The sequence below is a fragment of the Ochotona princeps genome, chromosome 16 (assembly GCF_030435755.1).
Source record: "Ochotona princeps isolate mOchPri1 chromosome 16, mOchPri1.hap1, whole genome shotgun sequence".
In the NCBI taxonomy this organism is placed as follows: Eukaryota; Metazoa; Chordata; class Mammalia; order Lagomorpha; family Ochotonidae; genus Ochotona; species Ochotona princeps.
In genome coordinates this window covers 30,426,708-30,453,945 of record NC_080847.1, presented here as the reverse complement: position 1 = coordinate 30,453,945, position 27,238 = coordinate 30,426,708, and the positions used below count along the sequence as shown (strand labels likewise).

The 27,238-nt window shown below is 38.6% G+C and overlaps 1 protein-coding gene across 4 annotated transcripts in view; it reads left to right on the top strand.

Annotated features, from left to right (window-relative positions):
* The window catches only part of PHKB (phosphorylase kinase regulatory subunit beta), a 229,900-nt gene that overhangs the window by 41,832 nt on the left and 160,830 nt on the right, over nt 1–27,238 (top strand). For all 4 annotated transcript variants that reach the window (XM_058674472.1, XM_058674469.1, XM_058674471.1 and 1 more), the window contains 5 exons: nt 4,154–4,243; nt 6,610–6,748; nt 10,631–10,730; nt 18,000–18,107; nt 20,317–20,397. In XM_058674472.1, coding sequence (XP_058530455.1) covers nt 4,154–4,243; nt 6,610–6,748; nt 10,631–10,730; nt 18,000–18,107; nt 20,317–20,397 — 518 coding nt within the window. The remainder of the gene's footprint in view (nt 1–4,153; nt 4,244–6,609; nt 6,749–10,630; nt 10,731–17,999; nt 18,108–20,316; nt 20,398–27,238) is intronic.

The following is a 27,238-nucleotide window of genomic DNA, read 5'->3' as shown; positions in this document are numbered from 1 at the left end:
CCGACTGTGGGTTCTCCCAGAACTTACTGCCTGCACAGTTGACTGTTGCCCTGCTCCCAAGGGGCTTTGCCAGAATACTTAAAATGAGGCCAAATGTTCCGCCTGTATCAGTGCTGGAGGGCTGTGTGGTAAACTCCAGCCTCTGGTCTTGGCTGTTCACAGCGGCTCTGTTCTCTGTTTCGGCTGAAGATGTGATGCCAGTGATCAGTGGGACCCACGATGCCTTGGTGGGATTCACCGCCTGTGTTCCCAGTTTTCTTGCCTTTCTGCCTGTTGGTGGAGCTTTGGTAGCTGGTGGTGTTTCCACAGTTTTTGTTTTGTTCTGTTTTGTTTTTTTGTAATGAGAAGAACAGGATACAATTATTTAAGGGGAAATAGTTGAGGGCCCGGCAGTGTGACCTAGCAGCTAAAGTCCTCGCCTGAATGCCCCAGGATCCCATATGGGCACCGGTTCTAATCCCGGCAGCTCCACTTCCCATCCAGCTCCCTGCTTGTGGCCTGGAAAGGTAGTGGAGGATGGCCCAGTGCTTTGGGACTCTGCACCCGCGTGTGGGAGACCCGGAAGAGGTTCCAGGTTCCTGGCTGGCAACACCAGCCATTGCGCTCACTTGAGGAGTGAATCATCAGACGGAAGATCTTCCTCTCTGTCTGTCCTCTCTGCATATCTGACTTTGTAATAAAAGATAAATAAATCTTAAAAAAAATAGTTGAATAAACGATTCAGTATCCACAATATGAAAAATAAAGCTGCCATTTGAACAGCGTCTTAGAGTGACTTTAATGTATATTTCATGTTGGATGGGAACAAAATTCAAGTACGGCTCTCCTATAGCATGAACCCATTTTTAATAAAACAGGCAGATAAACTCTCACATCATGTGTGTGTATATGTTTAAGATTCTATAAATTGGGTCAATAAAGGCAGAAGTGAGCCAGCAATGAGATAAGATGCAAAAAGTGAATTTCCACATTAAAAATAGTATTCATAAGGGATTTGCATAAAGTTCATGGAAATTGTGTGCTTAGGAAGACTATGTATGGATTTCAAAAAATTTTGCATGATAAGCTTATTTCTTAACTGTTTTTCCGTGAGCTTTAAAATTTTTATTATTATTATTTTTAATTGAAAATTCAGATTTACAGAGAGGAGAGACACAGAGGATGATCTTCCATCTGCAGGTTAACTCCCAAGCTGCTACAATGGTGGGAACTGCGCCAATCTGAAGCCAGGAGCCAGGTGCAAGGTTGCCAGGTCTTGCTCTGTCCTCTGCTGCTTTCCCAGAGCACAAGCAGGGAGCTTGATGGGAAGTGGAGCAGCCAGAACAGGAACCCGTCCCCACCTGGAATCCTGGCATGTGCAAGGCGAGGACTCTATCCAGTAAGCTACTACGCTGAGCCCTGAACTTTTTTATTTTCATTGAAAACAAAGGAAAGACACAGAGAGTAAGAGCTCCCGTTGGCTGGTTCACTCGCCAGATCACTGCAGTGGCCAGAGCTGAGCTGATGCATAGCAGAAGCCAAGAGCTTCTTCTGGTTCTCGCACGTGGGATGCAGGATCCCAAGGACATGGGCCGTCTTCCACTGCTTTTCCAGGCCACAGGCAGAGAGCTAGCTGGGAAGTGAAGCAGCTGGGATGTGAACTGATGCTCATCTAGGATCCACGTGCTTGGAGGCAGAGGATTTACCACTTGAGCCATTGCACCTCTCCTTTATGAACTTTTGAAACATCCTTGTATATGATGATTGCATTTGTGATGTATTTTTATGTATGATTCTAATAATTTAAAGAAATTTCTTAAATGCACCAAAATGTTAGTGATAATTGTACTAATGTCATGCAGTTTTATATGTATTTATCTGTTATTTTTAATTTGAAAAGAAATTACTGTAATTCAGGAAGAAAATAAGAATCAAGTGAGAATTTGATTTATGGTATAATTCTTGTGAAAGAATAACCTCAAATTACCTTTTAAATAGGATTTACCTCCTATTGATACAGCTTCTTTACCTAAACATTTTTATGTGTATCATTTGTAACATTTTAGTATGTAATGTGTTGTTTCTTAAAGCTTTCCAACCAGAACTACTAAACATGTGTTCAGGCATAGATACATTTTTATAGTGTCATGCCCTCTTAGATTCACTTGTTATTTCCATACTTACTTTACTGATTTTTTCCCCTGCTAATAGGATTTAATGTATTCTGCCACTCAGTACCTTGTACTTATCTTTAATCATCCTCATGCCCTTCCTCCTATGCTGTAACCCTGGTAGCATGCTCCATGTATGGCGCAGTGTTACGTTTACACTGTCTTTATTAATTGAATGACTAAAATGTATTTGTCTTAGTCTATCATTGTGTATGAGGAAATGAGAAAACCAAGGGATCATCAAAGACTTGCCGAGTCAAATTTTTCCATGCAGTGAAGAAATTTGAGTGATATAATGTTTTCCCCTCATGTTTTTTACTCCTTTTAAAACAACTCAATTGGTGATTTTTCCAGAAAAATTAGATGACTCCATTTATTCTTAAATGCAGATTATTTTAGTTTTACATAGCTTGCTTATTCATATGTATATTTATTATTTAATTATGCTTTAATGTACATTCAGCTGTGTATGATTTTATTTCTTTCTAAAACCCTAGCTCCACCAATAGAGCTGTAAATAAACAGTGAAGCCATTTTGCATTCATATTCCATTCCCCAGCCAACATATCCCTGTGCATCTGTGTGCATGCATACAATGTATGTAACTCAGGATTATGTGGCTGATGTTGCTAGTACCTTTTTGACTTGTGAGCTTCACTGGCAATGTACGGACTCCAGAGCTTTATTTATTACATACGGACACCATGGGGGCCTTTTGATTCCTTCCCAATTGCTGGCCTGCTCACGTTCTTTTACCTACTAGAAGCTAATTGAATGCAAGAAGAAAGCAGGACATGGTTAGGTCCTTACCTCTGTGCAGGCTGAGGCACAGAAGCCTGATATTTTCCTATTTATGTTTGTAGGTCTTTCTTCACTTTGGAACCATATCCATTTGGTGCCATTTGGAAGAATGTTTTTAGAAAATCACTTCTCTCAGAACAGGTCATTTTTTACTCCTCACTTTTGTCCATAAATCATTTCTTTTCAACCAAAGAAAATCAAACTATTGTCTTTTCCTTACATTCCTTTACAGTGTTTACTATTGGCCTTAGTATCGAAGGTACTCCCAATACTCTGGCTTTAAATGGTATAATTGGTGTAATTATGTAATGAAAGATATGCTTTAATTATTTAAAAAAAACCCAAAATCTCATGCCGACATGATCCTCTCTAAGCCTCTGGTAAAGTATAGGGTCATTTTGTGCGCACTGTTATTATTAGTCTGTGTGGTATGCATTACCTGTGTTAATTGTGACCTTGAGGTGTTTATGATTTCCGAGTGCTTTTACAAGAATGAGAGTATTTTGTCTGCTATGAAGGTCAGATGTCTTTCAGTCAGTAGTTGAGAAAGTGCACTAGTCAAGTGAACAATTTTGTTTCCATTTTGTGAAAAATCATCATGATCATTGTATAATCTGCAGCATACTGTGCTAACACCTTGGAGTACTCCTCGTGACCGAGAAACGCGAGGAGCTCTGCTTGTAGTCCTGAGAATCAGGCAAGGGTGTTATTCAAGAGCTTCAATGTGAAATCTAGTTGAACTTGCTTAGAGAGGATGGTTTTGGAATCTATGAGCGTTATCTGTTTTCCTTGACGATTTGGGGTGTGATTATTTGACTAAAAGTAACCTGCTGAAAGCAACCATATTAGGAGTAAGGTTTGAACTTAAGGACACATATTATGTGTATTTCTTAAGAACTGCAAGTTATTGATCTTTTGGCCACCTTGTATGTACTAATGATATTTGTATTGTTGAGACTAGTGTACACATTACCTAATTTGATTCCGTACTGGGGTTGCGGATGGGAGTGTTTTGTGACATTTAGTTTTTCTGTATTTCCTTTCATGGTGCTTTTCCCAGCAGTGAGATATGCTAACTCACATATAGAAAGGATAATTGGGTTAGGTAGTACTTCTTCATTTCTTTACTTTTTCTTCTTCTTCTTCTATTTAACTTGGATAGATATTGCAGAATTTGATGGATTTTCATCTTTTTTTTTTAGGCTCAGTTTATGAACCTCTTAAAAGCATTAATCTTCCAAGACCTGATAATGAAACTCTGTGGGATAAATTGGATCATTATTACAAGATTGGTAAGCACAACCTGAGGAAGACATATCCTTAGTTAGTTGAGATTGGTATTTACTGAGTGCAGTGTAGAATGCATGTTATGTGGGTGATGTTCTGTTAATTGGATATTGTGGTAGTTTAAATGCTTAGGTAATTACATATTCCAGGTATGCATCAATCTTGGGTCTGTATAGGAATCTCGCAGGTCATATGTAGCTCGAACTAATTTAAGAACTGTCCCAATATCTTCTGTGCATTTAAACTTTGTAAGCATTACCAGATTTGAGAACTTGCTACTTATTCATACACATATATTTCATGTACATATTAACTCTTACTCATTTATGTTTACCTAGTTCCCATTTCATATACATTTCTAATTTGTTGATATATAATAGATAATTTCAAGTTTTATTATTATTAATTGCATTTCATTGATTTCTTTTTTCTTTTATTTTGCTTTTTTAGCGTGAGCCTGGCAAATTTAATACGAATAAGCGACTTTCAAAAAAAATTTTTTTTAAATTTATTTATTTTTATTGGAAAGGCATATATATAGAGAGAGAAGTAGAGAGAGAAAGATCTTCCATCCACTGGTTTATACCCCAAGTGATCACAATGGCCAAAACTGAGCTGATGCAAAGCCAGGAGCCAGGAGCCTCCTTTAGGTATCCAACTCAGGGTCCCAAGGCTGCTTTCCCTGGCTATAGGCAGGGAACTGGAAGCGAAGTGGAGTATTTTGGAGCCATGAACTGAGACCCAAATGGGATCCCAGATTGTGCAAGGCAAGGACTTTAGCTTCTTAGCTACTGTGCCAGGCTCCATAACTTTGAAATTTGTATATGTGGGATTTCTGTTTGCTTGACTCTAAATGCAAATTCCCATTCATTTTTTCTAAATTTACTACTTGTGTCATTTTGTGTCCTAGTATAGAAAATAACATTTAACTTGCCTTCCCCTACTAGATTTTTGTCTGTTTCAACCTTGTGTAAAACTTGAATTCTGTTTCTTTTGGTGAAGATTCTGACATTCAGCGGTATTTGGTGCCCTAGTGAAGATGCTGCTTGGATGCCTGCATCCTGTGTTTCAGCGCTTGGACTGAGTCTTGGCTCCCTCTTTCAGTTGCTGCTTCCTGTTAATGTGCTCCCTGGGAAGCTCAATTACCTGAGTCCTTGCAGCCCATGGGGAGCCCCTGATGTTCAGGCTCCTGACTTTGACTTGGCCCAGTACCAGCTGTTAACAGACATTTTGGGAGTTAATCTATAGATAGAAGATCTTTCTATAGCTATGTGTTTGCCCCTTCTTTTCTCTCTTTCAAATAAGAAAAAAATCTTGGCATGCTTTTGTGTATGTTGTCATTGTCTTGGTATTAGTAACTAAATAAATGGAGTTAGAGTTTTTAAAGAAATTTCAATTAATTATTTTGGACTATGGAAGTTGAGTTTTTACTCTGAGAAAAATAATGGCTTCCCTGGCATTCTGAGAAAAACAGTTATAAAATCAGGTTAATGTGCAATAAAGACAAGTAAATTTTAACTCTGATCGATGTCGAGGAGGAGAGTATTTTATTTTAGATCTTTGAAAAGCCATTCTAGAAACTAGTCAACACGCACCAATCTAGATTATATTAATTTACTGTATTTTGGAAAACCATGCCTATTGTAGTTAGAAGTAAAGCAGCTCCCGAGGAATGTGATTTTAGTTTGCTTGTTTTCTTTTTTGGGGATTATTTTATGAAAAGTTATAAAACATTTAATTCTAGACTTAAGCAAGATGTTCACAATTACTTGCTGGCTACTATGTTCCTTTTCTATAAAGATTCAGTTTTGAAATGTTATACATGCTTAATCTGTATAGATGATAAAGAGAAGGTACGTGTTCCTTTGCACACTAGGCTCTCATTAGTATCTGGCTACTTTGTGATCTTTCCTCCTCCTTCATGTGTTGGTAAATTACTTATAGTATTAAGATTGTTTTTGTGATTTAGCAGATATATGCTACTGTTTGTTGTACATTTACTTTAAGTTTCCTATTTAATTGATTTTTAAAAAATACTGTGATTGCTTTTTTTGGTGGTGTTACCTGATTTTAACTTTATATGACTTCTGTCTCTTATTAACTTGACCAGGATATGCTGAAGTTTCCATAAGTGCCTTAATTACCTGAGCCCTCTCCTCCAAACTTGAAAGAACCCCTCCTTCTAGGGTCAATTTACACTTAGGTTACAGGGACATGAAGTAATTTTCACATGTATTTTATACTACAGCTAACTTTAGAAACAGCAAAATTATTAGAAATAGGATAAGAAAAGCAAAAAGGATTAAGATCTTTCAGTCTAAGGTAGATGCCTAGATGTGTTATTCATTCTCTGACTTGTCTTCCTCTGCAGTCAAGTCAACATTGCTGCTGTATCAAAGCCCAACCACAGGCCTCTTTCCCACTATAACCTGCGGTGGTGATCAGAAGGCGAAGATCCATGACAGCCTGTACTGTGCTGCTGGGGCCTGGGCTTTGGCTCTTGCATACAGGTGAGCTGGTGTGGAACCAAGACAAATTGAGCAGTTGACTGTCTTTTGGTTGTGTTACTGACTCATTGTGTGACTTGTTGCTGCCCATGTCCCATTTGTGGCCTGTAAGCTTTCATTGACTAAGGGTTTACATTACATTGTTTCTTTGGTTTGATGAATTTATGGTCATTTTTTTCCTGTAGTTTTCTTAATCACCATGTCTTTTTTTTTTTTTTTTAAGATTTAATTCATTTTTATTGGAAAGTCAGACACCTAGAGAGGAGAAGAGAGAGAAAGATCTTTCATCCGATGATTCACTCCCCAAGTGAGCGCAACAGCAGGTGCTGCGCCAATCCCAAGCCAGGAGCCAGGGACTTCCTCCAGGTCTCCCACACAGGTGCAGGGTCCCAAGGCTTTGGGCTGTTCTCGACTATTTTCCCAGTCCACAAGCAGGGAGCTGGATGGGAAGTGGAGTTGCCGGGATTAGAACCGGCACCCATATGGGATTGTGGTGCTTTCAAGGCAAGGAAGGACCTTAGCCACTAGGCCACCATGCCTTTGCAAAAATGACATATTTTCCTTTTTCTCATTATGCTGATTATTTCTAATTATAGAAGGAATTGATGGTGAGTGAATTTTTTTTTTGTAAAGATATTTATTTTATTACAGTCAGATATACAGAGAGGAGGAGAGACAGAGAGGAAGATCTTCCGTCTGATGATTCACTCCCCAAGTGAGCCGCAATGGCCGGTGCGCGCCAATCCGAAGCTGGGAGGCAGGAACCTCTTCTGGGTCTCCCACGCGGGTGCAGGGTCCCAATGCATTGGGCCGTCCTCAACTGCTTTCCCAGGCCACAAGCAGAGAGCTGGATGGGAAGTGGAGCTGCCGGGATTAGAACCTGCGCCCATATGGGATCCTGGGGCGTTCAAGGCGAGAACTTTAGCCACTAGGCCACGTTGCTGGGCCCAATGGTGAGTGAATTTTTAAAGTCATAAAATTGGAGCTTTGGAGCAGGTTTTGGGTGTAGTGTTTACAATGCCAGTTGTAATGCCAGTGTGCCTTATTGGAGTGCCTACTAGTTCCATTCATTCTTGCTTCTAGCTTCCTGCTAACTTTGAATACTGAATGGCAGCAGTTCAATTAGTTAGGTCCCTACAACACACCTGGGAAGCCCAGATTCAGTTCCCATCCCTACAGTGGGAGAACTTGGGAAGAATATTTCCAAAGAACAGATGTGCAAATGTCATGACAAATTAAAACAAAACAATACAAAACAAAACCAAGCCCAAAGAACTACTGCTTTCCCAATTGTTCTACCGGGAACTAGTTCAAAAGCAGAGCAGCTGAGACTCAAACTGACACCCATATGGCATGCCTGCACCTGTGTGTGGATGGCCGCTTTATCCACCAACAGGAGCACTTCCTCCGAGGGTAAGCCAGTGTCAATATAGCTTAATGTTCAGTGCCTTCTGATTTGCCGCATCACATATACTGACTTATGCCTAACTAGAGTCTATCCATAGTAAATAATCAGAAACTATTCAATGGTGACTTCTTGCAAACCCATTTGCCTGGTCTCAAAAAACATTGGTGTCTGGGACCAGTGTTCTGGTTAAGGCTGACATGCCTCTGATGCTGACATCCTGTATCTTAGTGCTGATTTCAGTCCTGGTTGCTCTACTTTTCTTGTTCTTTTTTAAAAAAATATTTATTTTATTTATTTAGAAAGAATTAGAGTGAGAGAGGAAGAAATAGAGAGAATCTTTGATTATCTGTCTCACTACCCAAATGGCCACAATGGCTGGAAGTGGGCCAGGCCAAAGCCCAAAGCAAGGAAGAAGTTCTGCGCCTCCTACTACCTGGGTATGGAGGTGCACTTATGCCATCTTCTCTTGCCTTCCCAGGTGCAATTGCAGATAGCTGGCTTGGAAGTAGAGCAGTGGGATCCTGATCCTATACCCACTTGCAATGCTGGTGCTCCAGGAAGTGTCCTAAGCTGCAATGTCACAAAGCAGCCCCTAGGTGCTCTATTTTTGATTCTGTTAATTGTACTGAAGCAGCAGTAAAAGATGGCCCATGGACTTGGGCTGCAGTACCCATGTGGGTCACTCAGATGTGGTTCCTGGTTCTTCGCTTCTTGCTTTCGCCAGACCCATCCTCAGCCATTTAGCCACTTGGTGGTTGAGCCAGTGTTTGTCTAAGTTTTCTCTCTCCATTTTTGTGAGTCTGCCTTTTATTTAAATAAAACGTATGATCGTGGCTAGGTTAAGAGACTGAACAAATGTAACAACCAACTATAATATATAATTGTTGACTGGTTTAAACTTTAAAAAACAGTAAGGTACATTTTGGAGATAATTTGTAAGTTTTAATTTAGACTATGTGTTAGATAACATAATATCAATGTGAATTTTTTTGTTCTTAAGAGATACTTTTGGAGAATGTACAATTGAAGAATTATGATTACTTTCAAATACTAAGAGGAAAGAACTAATGACTATAAACCTATGTTATCAGCTGAACAATGAAAGTTTTATTCTTTATTCCATCTGTTTGAGGTTTTTCTTTCTTTTTATTTATTTGTTTTTTTTTTTTTTTTTGTAGATTTAAAGTTTTCTAAATAAAAGGGTGGAGGAAAATGGCATTACTAAATGTTAGAGTGTGGGCAGCTTGTGGATAAATGTCAGCCATTAACCTTTTTCAAAAAGGCTTCAAACCATCTGATAAAGACTTTAAAATCCTTACTTTACAGGATGCATTATTTGTGTGGCATTTCTGTCTTTAAAAATGCTTGTGTAATGAGGCAGTGGGGTAACAAACTGTAGAGCAAACTTACAATAAATTTTACTGCAACTTACTTTTTATTGACACTCACCATCCTGTTTTAAGATGTTAATCATTCTCTTGGGCCAGGCACAGTGGCCTAGTGGCTAAAGTCCCCGCCTTGCACGTGCCACGATCCCATATGGCCATTGGTTCTAATCCCGGCAGCCCCTCTTCCCATCCAGCACCCTGCCTGTGGCCTGGGACAGCAGTGGAGGATGGCCCAATGCTTTGGGACCCTGCACCCACGTGGGAGACCTGGAAGACGATTTTGGCTCCTAGCTTTGTATCAGCTCAACTTCAGCCATTGAGGCCAATTGGGGAGTGAATCATTGGATGGAAGACCTTCCTCTTTCTCTCTCCTCCTCTCTGTATATATGAATTTCCAATAAAAAAAAAATCTTTAAGAAAAGTTGCAACTTTTAAACAGAATCTTAACCTAGTTTAATGGATTTTAGTTGTCCTTTATTATTATTATTTTTAACAAGAGATATAAACTGGAGTCCATTGATTTGAAATTAAGACCTAAGAATACAAAACTCTATGCTCACATATACAGTGTATTTTGTACAGTGTGTTGAAGACATGCTTGACTCTGACTAAAGTCGCAAGATGGTATTAAACACATAGCAGATCAAAGAAAGCATGAATTTATCTTACCCTGTACTTCTTTAAATCCTCGTGGCCATTGCATGACCTAAAGTAATGAGTATTAAAATTGCCCTCATTCTATAATGATGCATTTTTTAAAATATCTTGATGGATTTTTTTTTCTAATATGGAATTATTGTTTAAAGTTTCAGTCAAATCATTGTACAAAATATATGCTATTTTAAAAGCCTTTGGCTTACTTCTTTAAATAAAAAAAAGGAAAATATGTACAGGATTCATCATAGGATTTTTTTTCTTAATTGCAGTACTTCTACATTTGCTGGGAAAATGGAATTTCACTGTGACAGAATTAGTAGACATCACGGGAACACAGGATTAGCCAGATAGTTAAATACTTAATTATAAAAAGCTTTGCTTCCTTGCCAGATGTATTTCCAATTTGTTTCATGAGTTATCTCTCTCACCCAGGCGCATTGATGATGACAAGGGAAGGACTCATGAGCTGGAGCATTCGGCTATAAAATGTATGAGAGGAATTCTCTACTGCTATATGCGTCAGGCCGATAAGGTAAAACACTGCGGTGCGGACTGGAGTTCTCACATCCTTCCGAAGGATTAATTTAACCAGTATTGCCATAGCATCTTCCAAGGAAGAATTACTTTAAAAGGTAAAACCATATCCTAGGGTATTCCAGAGAGTTTAAAGCAGCCTGTGCCATCCAAGCTGTGGATCTGAAATCCTGAAATAGACACCTTAAGCAAGAGGTGATTATAAATTATTACTTGAGCTTACTGTTGGTTCATGTTTTGCACCTGATATTTCCTTGATGAAGAGCTGATTTTTTTTTTTTTTTTGAACTTAACAAATGTCCTTAATTCCAACCATTATTTACTATTTGAAGAAAATTTATGTCAAATTGCCTTGGGACATGTAAATTTCTCTGGCTAAAATGAACTCTAAAATTTAAAAATATGGTGTTTTCTTCATTTACATGCACAATCCAGAAAGTCTAAGAAGCTGAAGTAGATGGAGTTATGTGAAAACTAAAGGTATCCAACAATTTTTGAAACTGTAAGCTGTATGTAAACATAATGTGCTGTTTTGCCTACTTATCTGTATCTCTGTGTCCCCATATGTTAATACAGTCAGTGCCTGTATGCATTAGGGCACTGTGGATCCCCAAGAACAACCCCAGGTTTGATGATTCACTAGCAGGAGTCATATGACTCGGTGCATACTCATAGTATTTGTTCTGGCTTCTTAAAGTAAAGGGGAAAAAGCATAAGGAGAAAAAGACTGGGGACCATGATTAGATTTAATAGGCTTAATTGCCCTGGCAACTAATCGTGACAGCACTTGTAAAACGTTATCTACCAGGTCATATAGGTGCCTTTTCCTAAAAAACAAAATTCTAGGTTCTCAAGAGTGGAATGTGTTGTTTAACATAACTTATATTGTTTTATAGAAAGAATTCAGGCGTAATGAGCCAGTCAGTCTTATGTAGAGAGTTTAGAAACACTTCTCAAATCCAAGTTCCTTCATATTGGCCAAGGGTATCAGTTCTAAGATGAGCAGTCTTGGGCCTACCATGTAAATTTTTCTCTGATCGGTTAGTGTAAATGAGTGCACTGATTACTGATCTGTGCAGTGCGTGTAATATTTGACAAATTACTTAACTTCCGGGCTCGGCAGTGTGGCCTAGTGGCTAAGGTCCTCGCCTTGATCCCATATGGCTGCTGGTTCTAATCCCGGCAGCTCCACTTCCTCTCTATCTCTCCTCCTCTCAGTATATCTGACTTTGTAATAAAAATAAAATAAATTTAAAAAAAAGCATATACTATATAAAAAAAAATTACTTAACTTCCCTGTGCCTCAGTTTCTTTGCATTGCTAATTATATGTACATTCAATATTTCCTTTGTAGAGTTGTTATAAAAATGAAGTTATGTATGAAAGGCAACTAAGTGATCATGCAGTCAATATTTGTTGTTATAACCATTAATATTAGCTGCTTTTCCTTCTGGACCATGCAGTCTGCATTTTAATGCACAACATTAATTACACAGGCAATTTTGAATGCAAATTTTTATCTTATCAATATGGGAAGTTTGAATTTATGCTTGGAAAGAATTTTAAAACTGATGGCATATCTTTTAAAGACCTGTATTTGAAGTCAGAATTTTTTAAAAAGTCATTTATATTCTGCCAGAATATGATAATGAGGAAGTTATTTGACAAAAAGTGTAAATTCATTCATATACTGACAAACTTATAACTTGTCAATTAATATTTGACTTTGCAAATCATTATTTCAAGGGTGTTTAAAAGTCTGCTGAGATAAAGTATTATATATTGATATACTTGTATTAATCAAGAATTTTTATTTTGATGTAGTTGTGGTAAAATTATTTTTTCCTCAGTGTGTCATGTTGCTCATGTTTATTTGCTATGTATCATTTCATGAATTCCTAATGTCTTTATTTACCCATTTTCTACCTAGAAAACAACAGACTTTAAATTGTTTAACAGAAGAAATCAATGATAGAGTAGCTTAGGATTCTTTGTGGCATAGTCAGTCAATTGTTAGCGGCCTTATCTAAATATTATTCGATTTTACTAATCAGTGAACACAATTATGGATTTTTTAAAATAGTCTGAGTGTGCTTAATCTGTTTTAAATTCCTTCAATTAAAATATTAGCATTCCTTTCCTTGTGTAGCCATTATGATAGACCAAATAAATTTTTCAAGAATATATGTGTCGTGCTGAGTTTTCATGTATACCACAATATGCCTGGGTTTTGATACTGTTGTGTTTATAACTGCCTTACAAATTTTGAAGGATCTTCAGTGCTATAATCTTCTTGCCCTAACATTTTAATATAAGAGAGGGTTGTAATTCACATGTGAGTCTCATAAACTGACTCAGAGATTGTTCCATTAATCCAACTCAGTCCTCACTTCTTTGTGCTCACTGTTCTGTTCCTCTACTCTTTGCCATTTTCCTCATCATCTATAGCAGTAAGAAATATGAACATATTTTAAATGTGAAATATTTTAAAGTTGCTACAGGACACATTTGTAATGTTCCTTTGGTATTAAAAACCATGTTTTCTGTCTTTTGAAGTGAAACCATTACCTAAAAGTTCTAGGGCTTCTTCACACTTACTGATGTCTCATGCCTTGCATGCTTCTTGATACATTTTTTAAAAACATTAGCTGAGCACCAGGCTGGAAGGCTCAGTGGCTAAAGTCCTCACCTTGCCCGTGCCGGGACCCCATAGGGGCACCAGTTCATATTCCGACTGCTCCACTTCTTATCCAGGTCCGTACTTGAGGCCTGGGAAAGCAGTCGAGGACAGCCCTAAGTCTTGGGACCCTGCATCTACATGGGAGATCAAGAAGAAGTCTGGATGATCTTTTTCTCTGTCGCTCCTTCTCTGTGTAAATCTGCCTTTCCGATAAAAAGGAATAAATCCTTAATTTATTAGCTGAAAGTAATGTTTTAAGTTTATTGCAATATGTAGTACAATTTATTGCAAATTGGAGTACATTATCATTGCTTTATATAATATAAACTAATCTACTCTTGATTAGTTTTATTGTCTTGATGAATATCTCAATTCCTAATCTCAGGTATGTTTTACACTAATGACTCATAAATATACATATATATGAGTCATTGACCATCTTTTCTAATGTATCTTTTCACAAAATTGCTGTGTATTTGCAAGGCAGAATTACAGTGAGAGAGGGAGAAACAGAAATCTAACATGTGCCTTCGACTTCCTGAATGGTCACCATGACCAGGCATGGGCAAGGCCAAAGCAGAAACCAGGAGCAGAATCCAGGCCTCCCACCTTGGGCGGCAAGACCTGCTGCGCTCCAGTTTTAGTGGCAGGGAGATGGGTGGAAAGCACAGCACCTGAGACCTGAGCTGATGCTTCCATGGGATGCCAGGGTTCTCGGTGTCCCTAGTTTCCTAATACTTCAGGAGATCATTGAGAGAGCTTCTCAGGTTGTTTTCACATGTAATTAGTACTTCAGGCTGCAGAGATTTCCTTTATAATAGGCTGTGAATGTTATTGTGCCTTATTATCTACTTAAAACATTTGTTTATAATGTTAAGTCATTTCTAATTAATGAGAAATCATTAAAATTTTATAAGCTTTATCCTTCCAGGATTCCCTCTTAAGATAATTATTTTCCTTTAAGCACACATTTCAAGGTTATAAAATATGAATGGATGACAAAATACCCAGCTTCGTGGTCCTATTGAGCAATTGTTTATTCATAATAGTAATAGTTTTCACAGAAAATCTAAAGTTAAAAAGCTGAACAGGGCCCGGCGCAATAGCCTAGTGGCTGAAGTCCTCCCTGTCATGCACCTGGATCCCATATGGGCCCCGCTTCCCATCCAGCTCCCTGCTTGTGGCCTGGGAAATCAGTTGAGGACGGCCCAAAGCCTTGGGACCCTGCACCCGTGTGGGAGACCCAGAAGAACTCCTGGCTCCTAGCTTTGGATTGCTCAGCTTTGGCCATTGTGGCCACTTGGAGAGTTAACCATCAGACGAAAGATCTTGCTGTCTGTCTCTCCTCCTCTGTGTATATCTGACTTTCCAATAAAAATAAATAAATCTTTTTAAAAAAAAAAAAAAACTGAACAAATGCTATTCTAGATCTATCTTTGCTTGAAAAGTTTTGTGCATATCATTCTTTATATTTAGTTCCCAAATGCAACACTGAATAAAATACTAATTAATGTCCTTTTGTTTTTGCCTGCTTTTTAGAGTACTTTTTGTTTGTAAATGATATACAACATGCCCCACTAATCTTCAAAATTCTAGAGTTTAGGTCTAATTTTTTTTTCTGAAATTCTAAATTACTGCTCTTGTAGCAGCTTTAAAACGCAAAACATGGTTACATAATTCTCCATTTGATAGTCTTTAGTCATCGACTCAAATTTTTCCCCTGACATAGTGATTCAGTGTAAGTTCTCCTACTGAATTCTTGAATGTCTTAAAGACAAATGACAAATACCACTTTTTTAACTGTAGCAGTACCTCTATTAAACTGGTAAGGCCTTATCCTTTTAGAGCGCTGTCAATTAGGAAATATATATTTTATTTCAATTTAGTGACGTTCTTGTGTAGGAGCCCAGAATAATGTTCAGGACTTTGAAATAATGGCCATGATAGTATCAAAGGAGTGCTCACATTGATTGCTATTTGTGTAGTTCAGGCTCTTGCATTTAAAATAGGGTAGCCACCTTCTTTGAGTTAATATTGAATGACTTGAGTACTCTGTCATAGGAAAGGTACATCCCTAACTGAATTCTCGTTTTTTGATTTGTGTGCAAAGGGAACTTGGGGAAAAAGATAAAGGTAAATCAGCTCTCCACAACAGTACTACTTAGTATATTTACTATGATAGGCAACATAATATTCTAAATTGTGTTGTCGTGCAGTATAGTAGCCAGTAGTCTCACCTGTCTGATTTAGCACTGATTTGTCACGGGTAGCTGGTAGATAGCAACTATGTGCACAGTGTAGCTTCCAGAGTTTTACTAGCTAGTAAGAGTCAAAAGAAAACTATTCCTCTACTCACAATACTTCTGACATCAGCTATGTATATTTTTCACACCAAAGAGAAGCACCAATTATCTTACAATTTAATTTTACTAAAAATTTTATTTATTTGGAAGACAGAGGACACAGACAGCGGTGTTTTTCATCAGTTGCTTCTCTTCCCAAGTGCCTGAAACCAGAAACTTGGAACAATATCCATATCTCCCCTGTGGGTGATAGGAAGCCAGCTACCTTGGCTCTCACCTGCTGCCTTCTGGAGTGTACATTAACAGAATTCTCTTAGCAGATTTGAGAGCAGAGGGCAGGAATCAAATCCAAGTACTCTGATATGGGATGGAAGAGTTCCAAGAAATATACCCCCTGTGCGAAAAACTAGGCCTTCTATAAGTTAACTTGATTCTGCCACAAGTTAAAGGGTCAGTCCTACAACACGGTCCCCACATTAGACAACAATTACAAATGGAAGCTCCCTGAAGGTATCTGCAATTTTGCCTGACTTAGATAAAGCCAGAGATCCTCATGATTCTCTTAGCAGGCTTTAAAAGTTGTTAGAGCAGTCCACAGAAGTCAGAGCACGTGCTATTTATCATTACTTTTACTAAAAGATACGATGAAAGATACAAATGAACTGGCTGATGATGTGATCTGTAGGACAAGATTGGAAAGTGTCCTGAGTACCTGACTTTGGTGCCTGTCCTCTGAGGTCTGCAGGCCTCCGCCATGTTGATGGATTCACCAACCAAGAAACTCCAAACCTGTCCTCCAGGTTTTTATGGAATATATATTATTCCAGCATGACTATTAAAATTGCTAGCCATTAGTTACTACGTAAGTTACTAAGAAGATTGGGTGAAATACGGGGAAGGGACAATCTTCTCATCCTGTGGTTGGATTCTCTGGTAGCAGGCAGCACCGTCTACCTCCATTCTGAAGCTGCTCCTAGGCCTATCAGCAGACCCTTCAAAGGGTGGGCATTGTATCACAGTTGGTTAAGCTGTCACCTGGAATACCTGCATCTCATATTCAAGTGCTGGTTCAAATCCCAGCTATGCTTCCTCCAACCTAGATCCCTGATAGTGTACTTGGGGAGAAGCAGATGGTGGCTCAAGTACTTGAGTCCCTGCTGCCGAGATGGGAGACCCAAATGGAATTCCCGGCCTTGGCCCAGATCTGCTTGATAGGCCACGAGATTGGTTTTTAAGGATGAGAAAATTTTATTTGAAAGATGGAGAAGACAATCGCGTTCTTTCTTTTTTCTTTCTTTTTTTTTTGCCTGGGAAATTTAGACTTTAATCAGAAAAAACAAATGACATGAATTATGGAGCTAATAGTGAATCAAATGAAAAAAAAAACTAGATGACAATGTTTAGTTTCCTTTTGCAGAAATCAGTGATACTACATGATCCTAAAGAGATACAACCCATTCGGCATTATTTGTATACAATGGGTACAAATGACAATAGGGTTCAAGATGGCTCCTTTGCCAAATAAAAGGAGGCAATTTTATAACCATCTAGGTATCGTCATCATCCCTTACATCTCTTCAGAGAGAAGAAAAATCATTGCCTTTACATAGAGCAATGCTTAATTGTATTTATTTTCTGTTTCCTATTTATCTTATCCTCTGAGATTTACACAGTACTTGACACGTTTGGCCAGGGAGAATTGAACCAGGCTCTAAGGAAATGGTTGTGTCTTTTTTGTTGTTGTTGTTGTTGACATTTGTGTGTTAGATCATTTATCAGTATAATTCTAGAATATATTTTCTGTCAAGTTAGTAAATATGGATGTGACCTGTGTTCTTTTAGAGCTAGTGTCTGAGCTGTGAGCATATGTACAGAAAGGAAAGTGAAAGCTTTTTCACAGATGCCTAGGTTAAAATCTGTGTTCCTTAGAGAAATTATATTCCAAGTTTGAACACTTAAGAATTAGAATGTAAAGTAAATCAGCATTTTACTCCAAAGTAAAATAAGATGCAAAGCCTGGAAAAAGCCATTTCTTCTTCATTGCCATGCTCGTGATTGCACTCGAGTTGCTATGCTTGCGTAGTAGTAGTTCACACTCATGTTAACTATTAAATTTGTAGTAATGAGCTTTGTTCTTTAGAATGGTCCCATTTCTGCCTTGTTCACTCTTCCTCCTAAGACTTTGCTTTCTGCATTAAAATATTTAATGAAAAATAGTATGTTTACTAGTCTTAGATGAATATGTGAATTATCAGCCTTATCTGAATTGTGTATTTAATTGCAGGTACAGCAGTTTAAGCAAGATCCACGCCCAACAACCTGTCTCCACTCTGTCTTCAATGTGCAGACGGGAGATGAGTTACTGTCCTATGAGGAATATGGTCATCTTCAGGTAAAAGGGAGAAATCACAACTTTTCTATGAGTAGAAATTTAAAGCTGTGTAATTTTTAAGAAAAAATATATTTTATGTTTTATTTAAAATGAAAGTTTAAAATGAAGCTTGAATGCAGAAAATAGTGAAATCCTAACCACAGGTATGGGTTAGTGACTGTAACTGATAATATATAACAGAAAATCACAAGTTTTTCTTATTTGCCATTCCAATCATAATATTTGAAATGTGAATAAAAGTGGAAGTGTGCCACTAGAAGGCTGAAGAAGAGCCTGGTGTCAGTGCCCTGAGAGGATACTTAGGTGAGGCCGGCAGTGCAGTTAAACTCTTTCCCACTGTATTGATGAAGATCACTGAAAAGTTCATGTTAGTCTCAGACTTTAAAACCAGAATATGAATCGCTTCTCTGCCTTTTGGCTAAGATCAAGTGTAAAACCAGAATATGACCTTGTCAAGGTCGACACTCACTGGACCTTGAGACTTGAGAAGTTAGGAGGCATCCAGGATAGACCGGAAATGCCAGGTACTAGTGGCACACATTGCTGCTTTGTCCAGGATTTCCTGGGCACAAGGAAGTTACTGTGCCAACTTTCTCTCAGTTGCCCAGAAAGGAACAGGAGCAAACTGAGGCAGACACAAGTCACCAAGACTATTAAAGAGAAATATTTATATATGTTAGGCTTGTCTAGGGAGAGATTTACATCTTCTTTTCAATGGACTTAAATTGGCATTTGCATTTTGATGGCTAAGTTAAAATTTTGGGCTGCCCTTTTTCACATTTAATAACCGCTTTATTGAGACATAATTCACATAACATAATTCACCTATTTAAATTGTATCATTCTGTGGTTTTAAGTATATTCACAAAGTTGTCACAATCAATCTTTGTCATTCCAAAAAGAAACCCCGAATTCCACAGCTCTAGGAAAAACACCAGTAAAGTATCTTTGTGTATTTACTAATTCTTGATACTCATATAAAGGGATTACATAATGTATGATCATTGATATGTAGTATCTTTGATTTAGTGTAATATTCTCAAAGTTCGTCACTGGAGTCCTCCAGAGAGACAGAGCTAAAAGGGTATGTGTGTGTGTGTGTGTGTGTGTGTGTGTGTGTATACACAAGAAGGTATTTGTCAGAGGAGTCAGGCCAGAGGACCATAAGGCTGACAAGTCCGATGCAGCCATCTGCAAATTGGGAAATTAAGGCTACCAGTAGTCCAAATTGAAAAAAAAAAACCCTCAAAACCAGAGATCCTGATACTGTAACTCCTAGAGGGACGACTCAGAAAGCCCAGTGTCCTCAAGAAAGCTGTCTTAAAGTTGGAGAACCTTGCATACTCATCCCAGGGCAGGAGAGCACATAAGAGAGAAGCAAGAATTTGCTCTTTGCCTCTTTGTAACATGGAGACCCCAGCCTACTGGATGATGCTGTCTCCTGTTGGCTTGAATCTTCCCCACTCAGTCCATTGGTTCGTAGGTCAGCCACAGCTGGACATGATCTTTGATAGCTTTGTATGTATTTCTTTACCCATACAGTTTGTGATCCAAACCTTCAGTGGTTATGCAAGGTTGGCGTGTGCTGTGGCCTCTACCTTTCCTCCTCCTTTATCTGATAATTTAATATTCCACTGAGGCGTCTATGACCTTTTTTTCATTAAAGTGGGAAGTAGCTATGATTTTGTGGTTTTTTTAGATTATGTATCTTTTTAATTAGTAGACTCATATTGATGAATACGAATGTGTTATAGAAATTCTGTGTTCTCTGAAGATAAGGCACATTCCAAGATGCATTGCGTATTGTTATTTCTGTGCTGGCATGGTTATAATGTCTTGCTTACCAAATAAGTTTTTACTCACCTGTGTTTGAGATAGATTACTGTTCTGTTGCTTCTTTTGGGGTAAAGCTGTTCTAAGGTAAAAGTAAATTGCACTCAGAGGTTGAAAGTATATGTTAGCAAAGACATGCTGTAGAGATACTTGTCAGTAGTTCTACTTTCAGCCACTTTCCTAATCAAGGAATAGGAAAGGGATTTTAGAATTTTACGTTCAAAGTTTTGATTTCATTGTGAATTAAATTTATACTTCCATTATTCCACAGGAAAGGAAATAGTTTTTGAGTGACAGTATTAAAGCAAAAGACTTGTAATTTTAGCTTGAACATTTGATTTCATAGTATATTTTTGTGTTTACTGTGACCTTTCAGATCAATGCAGTGTCCCTCTATCTCCTTTACCTTGTGGAAATGATTTCCTCTGGACTCCAGATCATCTACAATACTGATGAGGTAGGGTTTCCTCAAATTCTCTATAACTCATTTTCATCTCTGGTGATACCTTGCTTTTTTTTACTTTTAATAATGTGTTTTTAGTTTCATAAAGATGAATCATTCTTAGATTCATATAATCAGAAAATATTTTAGCTTTCAAAAGTGTTTAATATTTTAAATTCATTTTTTAGAATGTGCATTGTATAGGACTTGTAGTAAAGCTTTAATCCTTTATTATTTCAAATGATCAAATGTAGCTTCGGACAGTTTCAGGAACAATGGAAGAGAACTGCAGATACTCTCAGCATCCTCATGTCTTTTTGTAAGCCATCCTTTTAACAGCAAGAAGAAACATCCTATTGTACTGTATTGATTTGTAGACCTCAGTAGGGTTTCTTATGTTTTCTAAAAGAAGACAAATGCCATATTCTTGTTCTTAATGGGAAAATTGTAAAGAATTTATATTCCAACGTTGAGACACATTTATTTCACAGATAATAATGCTTAAACCACACTCAGGCACACATGCTGACACATTTGGAAATGTGCCACAATGAGGCTTTTTTAAAAACAGCTTTTATTCTTGATGTGGTTTGTATAATGAAAACTCCATTAAGAAGTAGGCATACTGTATAATTACATTATGTGCTAAAAACCCAAATTATCTTTGGACTGTACTGAGAGTACTAGGAAATAGATAGTCCTCCTGTCAATAGTTTGTAGTCTTGTACAACTTTACATTGTACACATTTACAGCTTTATATAGTGGATAAAGCTTATTTACAGGTCAAGACAAATTATGCAGAAAAATAATATGAAATTAGTAATTTCAAATATGGCTTCTCCAGATGATTTATCGTATAATTTCACCTTTCAATATATCCAATAAATCAGTTTTTTTTCTTTTTAAATTTTTTTAAGGATTTATTTACTTGAGAGAGTCAAGATGGCAGAATAGGGCAGGTCCACATTTAAACAGAGACTCATTAGCTAGGGTGAAGCATAGAGGGCTCATTCAAGGAAATAGGAGAGGACAGGCTGATGGCAGAGTGGGACGTGGAGATTGATGGGCATGGGAAAGCAGCAGAGACAACATTGTGGTGTTGCAGTGACCAAATACCCCAGTGGTAGTCAGCGAGCAGTGATCTGAGCTCCATCACTGGCTGAAACTTCACCAGCAGCCAGGTGGGAAGGAGAGTGCACTGGGAGCTCAGCAGGTAAACCCAGGCTAAGAACTGCCCGTCCTGCTGATTTGCTTGATTTGACCAGGAGCACAGATCAAGCAGGTGGTGTTAGGAACAGGGTAGATTTCACAGCCTAGACCCCCACCAGAGCCACATCGGGTGCCATTTTGTGTAGAGAGGCAAAGGCTGTGAAATGGGACTATGCATGCACTAAGTTGGGATAAAACTCATTTTTGGCTCAGTGTGTTGCAGCAATGTGGCATCCTACAGGCTCCACCCACCATATATCTGGGCAGCCCTAAGGTGTAATGGTCAGCAGATCCAGAACTCCACGAGTGGCACATCAGGCACCATTTTGAACAGTGTGGCAAAAGTTTGAGACTGGAGATACAACAGTGAGCTGTGCATGATTTGAGAGCAACTCACTTCCAGCTCAATGTGTTACACTGGTCCAACAGGGAGAATAATACCGACTTTGGCATCCTACAGGTCAAAATATGTCTGGTTGGCCCTCAGACCTAACGGCCAGCAGGTTCTGGCAAGATCAGCACCACCAGCAATCTAGTTATTTGGGACACCTAGTGTCTCCCTAATCCTGGAACCTGCTCCAGCAGGGAGGCAAGTTTTGTACAGACAGTGGTTCAGCCTCAACCTGATTTCACAGGAGGTGGAGAGTGCTGAACCCGGAGCTGGAGCCATTGAGACTGTGGTGGAAGCCTAACACAGCTCAGACCTGAAACTTGCTGGAAGGAGTGGCGCAAGTGACTGCAAACAAAGAGCCATGTACCAACTGCAATAAGTAGAATCGAACTGTAAGCCTGTGTGTGACACAGCATGTAACATATTGATATTAGACAGATAGTAGAGGGCTTGCATTAACTCTTTTAGTAATTGAAGCTCCTTCTATATAAATTTATTCTTCTGATAAATTTAATCCTTTATAAGGTGTCACTTGGGACCATATTGTTTTTAAATTGTGTATTAGATCCTGGATCAGAATTTCTTCTTGTTACTAAATATATTCTCATCATAGGACAAAGAGGACAAGTAGCTAGGAAACTACCATTCATTCTCTTCTCTATTTACTATCAAATTTTAGATTTGCCACACACTTTGTTTTTCTGAGGACTGAAGAATGTAGAGGTGGGAGATAGACATGTACATATAGACATGTACATGAGCATATGATATATATGTAGTGCTGTGTATTTTGTTGTGTATCTTTGGGTTTTTTTTAAAGATTTATTTATTTTTATTGGAAAGTCAGATATACAGAGAGGAGGAGAGACAGAGAGGAAGATCATCTGTCCGATGATTCACTCCCCAAGTGGCCACAACGGCCGGTGCTGTGCCGATCCGAAGCCAGGAGCTAGGAATCTCTTCCAGGTCTCCCACGTGGTTGCAGGGTCCCAAAATCTTGGGCCATCCTCAATTGCTTTTTCAGGCCACAAGCAGGGAACTGGATGGGAAGCGGGGCTGCCAGGATTAGAACTGGTGCCCATATGGTATCCTGGCACATTCAGGGCGAGGACTTTAGCCGCTAGGCCATGCTGCTGGGCCCGATCAATACTGGTTTTTTTTTTTTATTAAAAATGAGTACGTATGAAGGAGACGAAGTTTTGTAATTCTTCCTTGGCAAGCCTATTGTCTGTTTTACTTAATTGAAGAGTAACTCTTTATTTTACTTTTTAGAAAAGGCTTATTTATTTTGCTTGAAAGAATTACTGAGAGAGAGGGAAAGGAGAGGGATCTTCCATGGAAAATACCTCAACTGGGCTGGACTGGTCCAAAGCTGGCACTCAGGATCTTATTCCTGGTCTCCGACATTTGGGCCATACTCCACTGCTTTCCCATGCCATAAACAGGGAGGTGGACCAGAGGTGCAGCAGCTGGAACATGAACTGCCACCCTTATGAGATGTCAGCTCTGCAGGTGAAGGAGCGGCTTGCTCTGCCACTGACAGCCCTGAGAATGATGTTCACCTAAGTCATCACCTAAGTCAATGGAAATAACACATTTACATGTAATAACTGCTACATCGAATTCCCTGACTCTGCGACATTTATATAGATAAATCTACAGTTAGATTTTAAAAAATAAAATCATGTGGAAATGAGTCCAGAAAATCTTTATTTTAAATCGAAGATACACACACAAATTTGTATAGCAGTGTGATTTGTTTTCCATTTAGAGGTAGTATTTTCTTGCTATTATAATAGAGTTCGATTACATAAAAATATGTATAATTATGTTACAAAAGGAACTTCCTATACTTTGGTTGATCTCACAACTCTAAGTTGTAAGAATACATTGAGGGCTTGGCAGGTTCATGCCATGTGCTGTAGCTCCAGCATCCCATGTGGGCACTAATTCATGTCCCAATTTCACCACTTCCAACCCAGCTCTCTGATCCTGGCCGAGGAAAGCAGCTGAAGATGCATCCACGAGGAAGGCCTGAATGATCTTGTCCCCTGCTCTGTCTCAGCTCAGCTGTGGCCGTTGCGGCCATTTGGGCAGTGAGCTTCAAATGGAAGGCCTTCTCTTTACCTGTTTTTCTCTCTCCATAAAATCTGCCTCTCATATCAAAATAAATCTTTTTACAAAATGCATTGAAAATGATAATTTACATGATTAAATTTCTGTCTTCCCTTTCTGTGTTTGGTTTTCTTTTGTTTTTAAGATATTAACCTGTTAGTTATGTGTTTCTGTACTACATCTTATGCTAAATCTTACATGGAAGTGTAGAAACTGCCTAAATTGACTCTAATGTATCTTCTCTGGGATCATTCTGTTAACATGACTCCAATTTTGTTAGCCATTTAAAAGTATTTTATCTGACAAATTTGTGAATCAAACATATACATGTGAGCTGACACTCAGAATTTTCATTTGCTGGTTAAGTCCCCCTTAAGCATTGAGCGTGGGCCAGGGCTGAAGCTGGGAGTGGGAAAATTAATCTTGGTTTCCCATGAGCCATCTTTGCTCCGTATTGGGAAGAAGCTAGATCTAGGAGTTGGAGCTGGGAATTGAATCAAGGAGCTCCAGTGTGGCACATACACAACGACTGGGCTAACTGCCTGCTTTTTAGTGTGGTAGCCTTTAGTATTAATGAAGGGTCATAGTCAGTGTCTCGCCATTTTAGAAAAAAAAAAAATAGCCAAGTTGTTTTTCTTAAAAATTCTAAATTAGTGCAGTAGCTTAGTGGCTAAAGTCCTCACCTTGCATGTGCCACGATTCCATATGGGCGCTGGTTCATATCCCAGAAGCCCTGCTTCCCATCCAGCTCCCTGCTTGTGGCCTGGGAAAGTAAATGAAGAGGGCCCAAACCCTTGGCACCCAGCACCCATGTGGGAGACTTGGAGGAGGCTCTGGGCTCCTTGCCTCAGATCAGTGCAGTTCCAGCCGTTGGGGAGTAAATCAACGGATGGAAGATCTTCCTTTCTGTCCTCCTCTCTGTATATCTGACTTTCAAATAAAATTAAATAAATATTTTAAAAATTTTTTCCAAATTTTGGCTTAACAAACCTTTACTTGGAGCCTTCTATAGAGTTAGTTGTATTGACAATATAGTTTGTCAGGTGGTTCTGTATGTGTTTGAGTGTTGCCACCATAAATGAAAGTACATTTATGCAGGAGTTCCCGATCACTTATTCAGCTCTTGAAGAGGGCAGGATTGATTTAAGAGAGACTAGTTACATTAACAGTCAAGGGGAATTGTGTTTTGGACTCTGTTGGTGGATGTAATTGCATTTTGGATATACCATACAGGTAGAATCAGTAAAATTAAGTTATCAATGTCTAAGTAGCATGAGAAATAATGAGTAAAAGATCATACTGCAATTGTGGACGTACATATTTGGTTATTAACTGACATATTGGAGAACATGAGAAGAGGGTTAGGTGAATAGCAGTAGCATGGGTAGCAGTTGTTTTTTGGATCTGTTGTATTTGACATGCCAATTAGACAATGAAGTAGATGTAACTCAATGGTGATTGGATAAGCTGGTAGGAAGTTGAATAGTGGGGTCTTGGATGGACCCAAGAGCCTGGGAGCCTGTGATATGATGGCATAGTTCTTGGAACCCGACAAAATTAATTTTGGTATGTTATAAAATATAAGTTACAGAAAATACTAAGAGAATTCAGCAAGGGAGGTTATGAAGGAAAGATCAGTGAAATAGGAGATTGAAGTATTTTAGAAACCAATGGAACAAAATGTGTGAAGCAGCAGGGGACAATCGGCTAACCAATAATCTCTAGAGGTCAGATTAACACTGTTGTCATTGATTAATTTTTTAAATTTTCTTTTAATTTCTTCAGTGACATGTTATTAATTCACTAGCATGTTATTTAACTGCATGGCATTGTAAATTTTCTATTTTTATTCCTGTTGTTGATTTTGCTTATGGCTTTTCATTTAAGGGGATGTATAGTAACTGTGTAATAGAGACTATCATATCCAGATGTGAGGATACAATGCATTCTGCATCTCTACTTCTAAATCAGAGATTGGCTCCCAGTGAAACTGTTAAACATATCTTCACACAAGGATGCTGGACTGTCTGCCATTGTGTGTACCTGCATAATTACAGTTTCATTGTTTGTAACTGCAAAACCTACAATACCATTGTTTGTATCTGTAAAACTAAATTGCAGAATGATGGACTTATGATTGCTTATAGAGGACTATACTATAATAATATAGGGGAAATCATTGGGTGGGGGGATTAAGGAAGGAAGTAAGGGAAATTCAAGAACCTGTTGAACTGTGTCATTGAATTATAACAATATAAAATTGTAATAATGAAAGTAAGATGATAAGCAAACCAGAACAGTTTTGAAAGCGAAAGAGGGCAGTGCACCAGGAAATAGGCTAACTCGGGTTTATGCAAACATTGTCATGAAGTCTCTGCGAAAGGTGTCGGTAGGAACAACCTTGAAGGAGCAGAAGGGAGACTAGGCAATAAGCACCCGAGTTTTCTTTCTGCATCCCGGGGTACTGATGCGGTTTCTCCCCTTCCCTCCGGCCTACCCCCAGATACAGGAAGAAGAAAAAGGACATTGGAAACTTTCTCCTAATCCTTGACCATTCCTACCCTAATCAATAGTCCACCTGGGCATACTCAATTATGCAAATATCATAAAAAATAAAGTTGGAAAAAAAAAGATAGGATTGCAGAAATGAGATAACATGAAGACAGGGATGCAGCCTCAGGGAGGATGTTGTTTGAACTGGTAGATGAGCTGATAGGAAAGATACGAGAAAAGTGTTACAAGGCACGTGTGCTGTACAAACTGGGTATATGAGTGTGAGCAGGCAGTGACACCAGTTGCATTCACCTTTGATTGTTCCTGTTTTCTCAATGTGATATAAAGCCAGAATGGCACCCAGGTACGAAAAAGAACCATTCTGAAGGACAAAGGATCAGTAGGTCTCCCCATGAAACTGTTGAATTTATCTGGACAATAAGATGCTGGACTCTCTGCATGGTCCATGCCCGCAATGGAGCAATAATGACTGGTTATGAACTGTCCTGCTATAACAATATGGAGGAATCCAATATGGGGGCAAAACTTTTTGGAGGGGTTGGGGGAATCCCAGAGCCTGTGAAACTGTGTCGTAAAATGAAATAATAATAATAAAAATACTGTTTCAATAAATAGCATAGATGTAG